Below are 12,309 nucleotides of genomic sequence, written 5' to 3' on the forward strand. Positions count from 1 at the left end.
CCCTACAGTCAATAATGGGACAAGATATAACTTTATTTTCTCTTCATATCTATATGCAGATGTGCAGCTACATATTAACAATGCAAATGGCCATGTGAGGGAGAAAAGAGCAAGGAACAGCCTTGTGCTCTAAAACATTTTCCTTTCCCCCAGGTGCACAGATACTGAAAGACCATGAAGGAAGGTGGGGGGACAGTCAGGAGAGGATGGAAGATACATTGATTCCTTGAGAAAGCTCATCTACATGCCGGGGTGCCTGGCCAGGCTGGTGCGAATGCTCCATCTAGGGAGAAAATGGTCCTTGACATAATGGAATGAGGGGTCCGAGGCTCCCTCTTATAGAGGAAGGCTTTCTTACCAGGAACAAACTCAGAGCTTTATGGATACAGACAAGCTTCAAAACAAGAGCCAAGCAAGTCAGAATGTGGGACAGTGTGGCCAACAGCCTTGCTGGGCCCTAGGCAATGTGGGTCAGGGAGGGACCTGCTCCAAGCCCCTGGAAGAGGTGGGGCCTCAGGCAGAAGGGGTGGGGCCAGTGGCTCAAGCCCTCAACGCTGGAGTGTGTGATGCGATGCTCCTGCAGTGTTTTAAGGGTTCTGGGTTTCCAGTCACCACCACTACCACATTCGTGGTGGTAGTAGCTGGGAGATCTGGGCCCTTTTATATTGCCAGGCCCTGGGGCAGTTGCCCCCTTTATCTCCCTCTCACCTGCCTGTCAGGCCTGACATGGGATAACAACTACTAATGACCTTTCCAGCCTTCAGCAGGTTGCGAGGGGAGAGCATATACCCTTCTTCCTAGGTTGCTCCTCTGGAGGATGTGAGGCAGGATCAGACAGTCCTCTCTGTTGTTTCATAAATCAGGAAGGGATGGAAGGAATTAGCTGCCTTTTTCCTCTTTAATCTTAATAGCTCTGGCAACTGCCACCAAATAAAAAGACTTGAGGATGAGATGTATTCTCATGGAGAATACCAAGTATTTTGGCAACCCTTTAGAGAGACATCTCTCCTTGGGACTGCAGTAACTCGGAAGCAGATGGGAGCTGACGTTCTTGTAGAAGAGCTGTCTGAAAACACAGGAGCTCTCAAAAGCCATTCCAAGGGTTTGCACTATAGGAAGTCCTCTGAGGCAAGCGGTATCCAGGCCTCAAAACCCCTGCAGCCTCCCTGCTACGAGCTATCCAATAGCGGAGTGAAAGCTAGAGAAGTAGAGCCAGGAATGAAGGTGAAGCCTTGGCATTCAAAGACCATCTCAAGCCAGGGGGCCAAGAACTGGGTGCCTCGCCTTCTGGAGCTCAGGCAAGCTCTCCTGTGATGCAGTAAGAGACCTGTTCTGTAAATGGTGCTCTCAGAGACATGTTGCTCATGTCCATTCAACTTAGGGGTGTGTGCTTGCCACATGCACCAGTGCTGGAAGTTTCTCCTTGGGCGGTACCTGTAGGGAACTGTCTGCAGTGCCCTCCCAAGCAGTCCCCATATGGTACAGCAGAAGGGATGCTGCCACACTCTGCCACCCTCAGTTCCTTCTTGCTGGAACTCCAACAGTGGAAAAGGATGGTGGAGGGGGTGTGGCAGAACAGACACAAGCAACACTTTTTGAAGAACACCAGCTAGTGAACAGAAACTTCTCTGAGTGCATGCTCATCTCCATTCCACAGTAGGCGATTCAAGCAGTACCAACAGAAGCAGGTAGAAGATCATGGCATTTTGTAAACACCACTGGCTCTGTTAAACCTGGTGGAAGGGGCAAACCCCTTCCTGAGGCTAAGTCCCCTCGGGGACACTAATTCGAATGTATAACTCACCCAGGCTATGTTTACACAGCAGAGTGATTTTGGAATGAACTATTCCAGGAGAGATTTCCTGGGAATAGCTTATTTCAAAATAGCACATCTACACACAAAGGCTGTTTCTACACATGCGCTAATAAACGGCCTGAAATATGCTAATGAGGCTTGGATGCAAATTCCCCATGCCTCATTAACATAAGGTCACGTGATTTGGAGTCTGGAAGATGTTCTTCTGGACTCCAAAATGCCGTTTAGAAGGGCAGCCCTCGGGAGGTCTTCCAGAAGGAAGTCTTTCTTCCGGAGGCCCCTTCTTCCTGAAATTTTTTGGGAAGAAGGGGCCTCCGGAAGAAGGACTTCCTTCCAGAAGACCCCCTGGGGGCCACGCTTCTAAATGGCATTTTGGAGTCTGAAAGAACATCTTCCGGACTCCAAATCACGTGACCTTATGCTAATGAGGCACAGTGAATTTGCATCTGCACGTCATTAGCATATTTCGGGGTATTTATTTAGCATGCCACTTTCGAAGAACGTAGCAGGCCAAAATTTCAAAATACAGCCTCCACACTGACTGGCCAGCAGGGCACCCCGGGTGGGGCTGGAGGCCCCCTATTTTGAAATAATCCCTATTCCCTGCCTATAAAGTCCCTATTCTGAAATACCTGTTTCAGAATAGGTGCTATTCCTCATACAATGAGGTTTACCAAATTTGAAATAAGCTGTCCACTATTTTGAAATTATTTCGAAATAGCAGTTTTGCTGTGTAGGGGCTCACAAAGTTATTTCGGAACAGCAACCATTATTCCAAAATAACTCTGTTGTGTAGGCACACCCGGAGGGAACTAGTGATCCATAATTAAGCTATTTACAATGGAAAGAGAGCTGCGGAGCCCGTCCCCTGAAGAAACTGCTAAAGGAAAACTTCACTACTGGTGCCCATGGCAAGCAGCTTGGCAGAAGTCTGACAGGCCAAATGGAACGATTTTCATTGAAAGAAAACGTTGCCAGGAAAATGAGAGAACACTGAATGCTGCTGGACAGCTTGAGAGGTCAATAGCCCTCTCCAGGTGGGGAGCTTAAATGGCTGAATTAATTCTGGCCAAGGCAGCAGAAAATCTAAAGGTGTTTGAGAGGACAAGCGGAGAGAGCCTTTCAGGAGAGCAAATTGTCTGCAAAATCTCTACAATGGCAATCACTGCACAAGCCCTGCCACTGCATGGCCAGCAACACTGCACAGCTAGTAAATGTATAACTTAAATGGTCTTGAAGAAATAGCTGCTTTTGCCATCAGAGGCACACAGCATCTTTTGCCATGTGCAGAAAGTCACATGCAGCTGGATCCACAATGACAACCAGGAATGCAGGATAACACTAACAGTATTGACTTTAAAATGATGTTTTATTGGCTTATCTTATCAGTGTAGTTAATGTTCAAGAAAATAAGCCAAATGTATACAACAATTTGACCTTTGCTATCTGGAATAATGTTTACTTTTACTCTGTACACATAGGGCCTATGGGCTGTAAATGGGTTTTGTCAACTGTGAAAGGCTGAGGTAATTGGTTAGTAAAAAAATACCCTGAATCTGCTCTTTGAGCTTCACAGGTCAAAAGTCAGGGCAGTGTAATAAGTCTGTGGTGAGGTAATGGGAACTGTAATGCAAACAATCAAGGACAGGATTTAAAAAAACCTCCCAGCCACAGATTTATGTGAGCTGTGATTATCGAATGGACTGCCAAGGCAAACTCCATCCTGGTGGCATGCTGCAGGTGCAGCACTATTCAACATTTGCAGGGAAAGATTTTCAGAAAACCAGAGCCGTGGATGTGTTTGTACAATTGTGGCGATTGTGCATCTGACAGTAGTTAAGTAGCGACTGGATATGCAGTCGCACTACGGGGTGCATGTTTTCTAGAAAACCTAACCTCAGACTGTCCCTCTCCAATTTGCAAAGCTTCAAAGAGAAACCAGTGGAGGCGGGTGTTCAAATCAGGACAGCCAGGGAGAGGAGAAATGAAATTTTTGGCTCTTTCTGCACTGGCCCAAAGTGGCAGATTTTTTCACATGAATTTGCAAAAATACACGTGGAAATAAAAGCCGGACAATCTTCCCCACTTGGGTCAGTGTTTCTAGGCTAACACTGAATATACAGAGCACAGCGTCCCTAACTTAAACCGAGTCAAGGCCACTGGTTCTCAAAGAGAATTCCCCCCAAAACACTGTTGACTTTCTGCACTGGCAAACCACACATGCCCTTATGAAAAAGGAGTAAGATGGAAACTGTCTCACCAGGTTAGATGTGTAATAAAAATATTGCTCAGACAAGGGCAGGCCCTGTTGTCACTCCGCTCCTTGTCAGGGCAACACCTTACTCCTCAGTTGCTCCCCGGGAGTGGTGACAGAACAACTGCGAAATTTTTGCTTGTTGGCTTTAGGTAAGGAACATGCTTCAATGCTTTGCAGAATTGGGGCACAAGTGAATTAAATGTCACTCAGAAGCTGATGAAAACCTTCATGAAGGTCAGGTACAACAGGTACCGTCAAGAGGACACACTAGAGAGGTTTCTGGCCCCTCCTTATGTGGCTCCATTAGGCCCAAGGGACTTTAATAAGCTGTTGCAAAGACAAATGCCAAGGATTTTTTCTGGCAGGGAAAAGGTCTAGCTCCCCCCTCTCACCCACACCTCTGAGTTATTCAGATACTCACCAATGCATGATCAAACTTAAAAGTACTGATGTAATAGGCTGGGATGTCGGAGGCAGCCAACGGCTCAGAAATCTGAGCGACAATTCCACATTCATCTAGGGGACGAGAAAGAACAAAAATAATGTTCCCAATGCTCCAGCAGGGCAAAGCACTTGTAGTTCCTGGTAATGATGCAAAAGGAGCTGAGAACCTCCCCCAACTTCCAGTAATTAGCCCTGGTGTACAGGCACAAGAAATGGGGTGCGGGAGCAAAGGGCCATGCCACACAACTTTGGAGAACCTGAACTTGTCAGAGTAGCAACGAGCAGGGAGAGGATGGGGGCCCAGGCTCCCTCCTTGGACCTGCATGTGGGGTGATATCATGATGGACCTGGTCTGACAAGAGCAGTGGCTGGCCAAGGAGGAGTGACTGGCACTGCAACCACACATGCAAGGTTGCAATGGCATGCAAATGTGGCCCATTTTGGTTGCTTGCTCCCCTCACTTTTGCCGTCCTGGTGCCACTGCAAGCCAGGGGAAGGGGGAGGAGGGGCGGAATTAAGAGGTGAGAAAAGGGAGATAATGCAACAGGTTTATAGAACTCCCTGAACAGCTGCGTAAGTCCAGGGTTTGAATCCCAGGGTTTCCCACAACCCGAGTTGACATGGCTATTTCATTCAACTTGCTTGAACCTCCGTAGCCTGGGTGTCCCTAATCTGGGAACACCTGTGGTTTGGACAGAGGCCCAGTGAGGAGGAAGTGGCTCTGCAGGCTGATACTCCCCTCCTGGGGGAATACCAGGTAAACATTCCACCCCCATTTCTCTCACGCACACCCTGTCTAGCGCCCTGAATTGTCTTCAAAACTTCCTTAATCCAGCATACTCTGTTTCCCAGTCTTGAGAGATTAAAGACGTTCAAGTGTATCTGGATTTAGACAGCTGGTTAATTACACTGTGGACACATTGTGAATACTGAAGAGCTCTCTCTCTGCTTGCAGGACAGGCTTTGAACTTGTAAGTTGGACAACTCACTCAACATACTAGGTCACTGCTGAAAAGCTTGGGCACTTTCTTCACACGCTTTCTGCCACATGCACTTTGTAAAAGCCATGTGACTTTAAAATTGGATTAGCAAAGAAGGAATTCAGGGCCACAATTCCGAACAAATCTGCACTTGAATCCACACAAGCTGTACAACTGCCCAGGATTTGCAATGGTGTCAAGCAGAATAATATCTGTCCTCTGGTCTCACGAAAGGGTTTCTAAAATGGACTGAGCCAGGCTAGCCTTCACCCATTTCACACTGATGCCAAGCTTCTTCGCCACTTTTTTCAACAAGAGGCCTAGATTTAGCTAATTCCATAGTTGAGCAACTAGAATTACATCCCCCCACCTCTTACTCCCTTCCTTCTATCCTATTTGATTTGACAGTTTTTACGGCAATTTGTTTCTTTTTGGTCCTCTGTACTTACATAAGTCAGTCTGTATTGGAAATGAAATTGATCTGAAGAAGTGGGTCTATCCCACAAAAGCTCATCACCGAATAAACCATTTTGTTAGTCTTTAAAGTGCTACATTTCTGCTGCTTTGTTTTGTTGAAGTACAGACTAACATGGCGACCTCTCTGTTACTGAACAACCACACGTAATCTATTGGGGTGGGGGAGGGGTGGCACACGAGAGATACGGAATGCATTGCCCTTCTGAAAATCAGCACATTGAACCTTGAGTTTACTTGTTATTAGACTATTTTTAAAACTCTTGCTCTTCAACTTCGGAGTAGGCTGAAGAGTCTTGCAAAACAGGCTCATCCACAGTACTTTCCCCCCATCAATATCTATGGATAAGTGTCTATATTTGTACTGAACTGAGTCTCTGACTGGTTTACGTACCAAAGCCAAGTGGTTGTCCACCGATCCGAACCATCTTCCAGAGTTCTCCAGATGCACTTGTAAACAACAAATTATTAGGAAACCTACAAAGAAAATAAAAGTGGGGGGAGGTAAAGACTGCAATTAAAAGTAGTAGTAACTCTTGAACCAACATCTATTAGTAGGCTTGGAAGCATTAAGACTTTTATCACTAAATGTCCATTTTGTCATACATGAAAATACCAATATAAAACTATTTCCACCAATAACAAAAGAAAATTAGATGGGCAAAATAAACAAAATGCTGCTGAAGAACTTATCAGAGTCTGACTGAAGGATATTTACTCTGCTTATTTTGATACGGGATGTGGACAAATTTGTATTCTAAACCTTGCAACTTCTGAATCGCAACATTAAAGACATTACTCTGGTTAAATAATTGTCTGACGCAAATAATCTGACAATTTTTCCACCTGTGAAATCTTAAAATCCATCAAAATGTTTAAATCCTGTAATTTCATGTAACTAGGAAAATTTAAATTGATACCCATTTTAAAAAGCGATGCCAGAAGACCCTGTCATTTAAAGCTAGGGGTATCCTGGGGAAGGGCAATCCCCAATGTACCAGAGGTGCAGGGCCCCAGGCAGCTGCTCCCACAAACTGCAGCCCCCCCGACCCCGCTCCACCCCTCCCCTGACTCCCGGCCCTCTCTACAACTAGCCTGGCTGGGGATTACTTGAGACTGGGGGTGGGCAGTAGCTGCAGCAGGGTTGCCAACTGTCAGTAAATTTACAGACAGTCCATAAAAAAAAAATCAGCTGAAATTGGACGTGTGCATAGAGAGATTTAGGTGTCCGTAAATTTCATAAAAGTGCAATAAAATTTCAAAGACCAGCAATTGTTCTACAGCAATTAAATTTCTTCTGTGCTGCTTCAGCCATTTTCCTATGCTTGAAGGATTAATAACGGTTAGAAATGGAACGGGGACAATTACTTCAGCGATGGTTAACAGCGTCAGTGTCCGGATGTATGATCACCAAATGCGAAACTTCCAGGACTATGACTAACTAAATGAAAGTGAATTAAATAGCATATTGTTCTCGTGATGTATGAATGACGATTACTTTTCACTCTTGGCCATTTATGTCATCTTAATACAGTATAAAAATTATGTCCGTAAAAAAAACGTGTCTGTCTGTAAATGAAATTTCTGTGGGTTGGCAACCCGGAGCTGCAGGAAGTGGCCTCCCCCTGCACACACCACGCAGCGCTCTACCTTGCCTTCCGGCCCACTGAGCCCCACTTCTCTGTGGTCGGCTGGAGGCTTCCCAGCCACCTATGTAAAAGCGGGGCACAGTGGGCTGGGAGGGCACAGTGAGTGCTGGGGAAGCCAAGGGGAAGCAACCTCCTGCAGATGCTACCGCCGCCTCCTGTGCCCTAACTCAGGTAATCCTCCTCTTTCCGTTGATAGGATGCATGGGGAGGCTGCTGTGGGGGCCCCAAAAGAACAGAACCTGGGGCAACTGACCCCACCTTGCCCGATGGGCAGGAGGCTCTGCTTAAAGCAGCCTGTATTCTGCTCTTCTTCTTTGTTCATCTTGAACCTCCTCTGTGGGATTTCCTTGTCTGCACAGGTTCAATCTGCGAGTGATGGGGTAACGTGTTCCACAGCACCCACGAGACAGAAGGGCCTCAGTCCCATTTTCAAAAGTGACTCGGGCAATTAAGAGCATAATTTCATGACTTTCAGTGAAACCTTCAGGTTCCCAAGCTTCTTTATCATTTTTGAAGATGGGCATTAGGAGCCTCAGCCACAAAGGTGCTTCTGAACATTTTACTTGTGGCGTCTGGGAGTCCAGATGAGCCCTGTGCTACAGTCAGCTGCAGGCCTCACCTCTGCTGCGTCTGCACATCCATCACCAAGGAAATGTAACCTTCAATGAGAGAGAAGGAGAAAAAGCGAATGTGTCCAGGGTCTTCACTGCCCACCACTGAGTCTTTTACTCTGAAGAAACAAAACAAAAAAGAGAATTAGCACCAGCCAGTGGAGTACTGGAAACCCTAACTCCAAAGAGGACACACTTACTGACATCCAAATATGGCATACGGAGATATGGGGGAGGGGTGGCTCCTCCAAGCCCTAGGGAGCCAGGAAGGAGGCAGCGGCTGCTGGTGCTCCCCAGGAGCCCTGGGGAAGCAGCAGCTGCCCACACTCCCCCAGCTTACCCGAGGCTGGGGGGGCAGGGCAAATACGAGACAATGCGTCCCTTTTAAAAAAAAAAGCTGGGATGCCTTTTTGGCATCCCAAATATGGGACTGTCCCACCCAATACAGGATAGATGGTCACCCTACTGACATCAGAACAGCTCGTGCTTTCATCTGACACTGAAGGACTGAGCTGTGTCTAGTTTTTTGCTTTCTTTTTTTTCCCGTTGGCAAAAGTTTTATAAAGACTAATACTCTTGTTCCGGCCACAAAGATGTGCCTATTTTTATCAGGTGCATTTTGAGAAAAAGGGTTTTATTTTTAAGAGCAGCTTCTCCCAAAGTGGATTGGCCTACTTTTTGGCAGCAGGATCTGATGCCATTCCAGCCTAGCTTGCAAGGTGTTACTGGGTGGCAGTAATGCAGTGCTACTGCACTGAGACAGGTTTATGCAAGCAGACAGCATGAGTTAGAGGTGCTGGGTTAAATGTTTAAAAATAACAAGAAGTCCTGTGGCACCTGATAGACTAACAGACTTCTTGTTTTGAAGATATAGACTAACTCAGCTACCCCTCTGATAAATGTTTAAAGCCACTGCAATAGGAAGCAGTCATCCATTCACAGGAATTGCGAATCCTAATCTCCCATGGGCTTTTGAAAAACTTTAGTGGATTGCTGCAGCCCTCAAGATGCCCACACATGATGTATTTCATGGTGCTCCAGGCCAACCCTGGATTCTGTCCCATCCTGACGAAAGTGATGCATATGCGTATATTCAAGCTTAGGCTATGCTTGCACCCATGGTTTTATGCACCTGTATATCTGGTATAAACGTACCCATTGGAGTAAAACATGACATCCATTAGGAGTGTAGCAACAGTTGGAAGGGTATCTGGATCCAGGCTGGTGACACAGAACATATTACTTGGACTGGAAAGAGGATGGATAACAGGCCTCTGAACTGAAAGAGACACACACACGGGTAGAAAAAGTTGGTATCAAGTTCACATCCTCTCAGATACTGTCATTGTTCTGTGTGCCATAGACCAGACTTCTGATCTTTGTAAGGTCAATAGAATGACTCTCGGAAAGGGGAGGACAAGACCTTTTTGGTGGAAGGCCTTGCGCTGCTGCACTGACTAGCACTAGAAATCAGGCTAAGCCTGGGTTATGAACAGTTAAGGTGCAAACTCTACTGCTTTCTTCACGGAGGCACCCCGTAGGACAGGGATAGCAACAAGCCCTGGCAATAGAAAAATTTCAGAAAAGGGCAGCAAAAATGATTAGGGGTTTGGAATGGTGCCATAAGAAGAAAGATTAAAACAACTTGGATTGTTCAGCTTAGAGAAGAGGAGACCAAGGGGGATGGTATGATAAAGGTCTGTAACATCATGGCAGTTATGGAGAAAGCGAATAAGGAAAAGTCAGCTACTTGTTCTCATAACAAAAGGACTAGGGGTTATCAAATGAAATTAATGGGTCACAGGTTTAAAATAAACAAATGGAAGTTTTTTTTTTCCCACACAACGCATAGTTAACCTGTGGAACTCCTTGCCAGAGGATGTTGTGAAGACCAGGAGTTTATCAGGGTTAAAAAAGAACTATATAAATTCATAGAGGTTTGGTCCATCAATACTCATTAGCTAGGTTTGGGTAGGAATGGTGTCCCTGGCCTCAGTTTTCACTCTTTCTGGGGCGTATGGCATTGTCCACTGTCAAAAGACAGGATACTCTAATTCTTGTGTTATGGGAGGAAATAAATAACTCTTCTTTATTCGCTTTTTCCATACCTGTCATGATTTTACAGACTTCTATTACATCCCCCCTTAATTGTGTCTTTTCCAAGCTGAAAAGCCACAGTCATATTAATTTCTCATATGGCAGCTGTTCCAAACCCCTGATCATCTTTTGCCCTTTTCTAAACTTTTTCCAATGCCAAGATATCATTTTTGAGACGAGGAGACCATGTTTACATGCATCGGTCATATTCATGATCACAGCATATAGCTGATTATTTACCTCTCCTCCACCCCCTTTCTCACTCATCTATTTAGACTGGAAACTGCTCAGGTTCAGGCCAGTCTTGTATTAAGCTATGTACAGCACCTTGCACAGCATACCATCAATCTCAATCACTACTAAAATATCATTAAGTGGTGGCTGTCCATGAACTGTGGGGCACAGGTTCAACTTGAGCAAAGCTATGTGCATTAGTTGTGCCCGTACTGTGAAACAGTACAGACAATGTAATTTATGCCAGAGAAATGAATTTCTTATCATGGCTCTATTCTACCCTGTGTATCCTTTCCGAAGTCTTTGTTTCCCTGAAGGCAACTCAGTGAATATTGAGGGCTTTCATTTTGTGGTATGAAAATAACCACATAATATGGACTCCCAGATGGTAAGGCCAGAATTCAGCGAAGCGCTTTGGTGTGTGATTAATTTCAACCACATGCCTAATTCCCATCAGTGGTAATGGGACTGAAGGAGGTGCTTAACAGGGATGCAAGCACAGGAAACATTTAATGTAGGTTGAAGGTTGAGCCTGGAAATTTTGGTAAGTTCACTTCAATCCTTTAATGCAGTGTTTCTCAACCTTTTTTATACAGTACCCCTTTAAAAAATCATATGTACCATCAGTACCTGTAATTTTCAGACACATGAAATTTCTTCTACATTTGCAATACACAAACAACTTAATCGTAACTGTCTGGTTGGAAAAAATTGCCTATAGGCAATTAACTTGCTATCATACTTATGACTGTGCAAAAACGATAAATAAAAAAATTAGATTAACATAAAATAAGTCCATTTTTTTATTCATAAAAAGGTGGAGAAACATCAGAACCTTCTGGAAGAGCTTTGAGTACCCCCAGGGGTTGAGAAGTATTACTTTTATAGCCTTAAATCATTTCTCAAAACATTTGAAGGAAAAGTGAAATGAAAGTTCTTCTAGGTCATCTGTCTGCATCAGGTCATAGGAGTCTTGATGTGCACTATTTCTCCCTTGGGATCTTTTCCTTGTTCAGAAATAAACTAGCATGGCTGTTGAAGGTAGAATTATAGCAACAAGGGTGGGAAGCAGTCGCAGTCTCTACAGCAGTGGTTCCCAACCTTTTCGAGACAGCGACCCACTCTGACAATTCAGTAAGACTTTGTGACCCAATGCAATTCAAAACCGGGGTGTGGTGGGCGTGTGTGTGTGGAGGGTCTCCCCTGGGATTTCTTTTTAATAAATCTTGATTCGTCTCCTCTGCCCCCAGGCTCAAACGCCTTGGAGCCCCAAACCACCTCCCTGCCCCTAGGCTTAAACCCTTTGCAGCCCCAAAATGTCCCCTCCACCTACCTCGCACAAGCGCCACTGCTGCCCCCCTGAGGCTCCTTTGCTAGGCCACCACTGCATCCTCCAAGCGGCTCCCCACATCTCTTCTTCTCCCTTCCCCCACCTTCAGCACAGACAGTTCCCTGCCCTGACATGCTGAAATGGGACTCAATTTAATTGGTTTAACATCCGGCTCCCTCCTCTCAGCCGTCAAACCAATTAACTTGAGTTCCATTTCAGCACGGGAGGGCAGGGACTGGGAGCTAGAAGAGTGAATGGCAGCTGTGACAGGAGCTGCAAATGGCTCCCTAAAGAGCCACACGTGGCATAGAACCACTCAGCTGGCGACACTTAGAGAACCTAATGGCAACATATGTTTGGGTCCTGACCCATAAGTTGGGAATCCCTGCTGTTTCGTGAGCTTCCTACTCAATGCTA

General features: G+C 45.6%; 1 protein-coding gene across 2 annotated transcripts in view; it reads right to left on the minus strand.

Annotated features, from left to right (window-relative positions):
- Positions 1-12,309, minus strand: part of CASTOR2 (cytosolic arginine sensor for mTORC1 subunit 2) — a 221,968-nt gene that overhangs the window by 21,557 nt on the left and 188,102 nt on the right. For both annotated transcript variants that reach the window (XM_075013628.1, XM_075013629.1), the window contains exons 5-8: positions 9,387-9,510; positions 8,240-8,350; positions 6,366-6,448; positions 4,495-4,589 (exon numbers count right to left, since the gene is read on the minus strand). In XM_075013628.1, the coding sequence (XP_074869729.1) occupies positions 4,495-4,589; positions 6,366-6,448; positions 8,240-8,350; positions 9,387-9,510 (413 nt within the window). The remainder of the gene's footprint in view (positions 1-4,494; positions 4,590-6,365; positions 6,449-8,239; positions 8,351-9,386; positions 9,511-12,309) is intronic.

This window comes from Carettochelys insculpta, chromosome 19 (assembly GCF_033958435.1).
Source record: "Carettochelys insculpta isolate YL-2023 chromosome 19, ASM3395843v1, whole genome shotgun sequence".
NCBI lineage: Eukaryota > Metazoa > Chordata > Testudines > Carettochelyidae > Carettochelys > Carettochelys insculpta.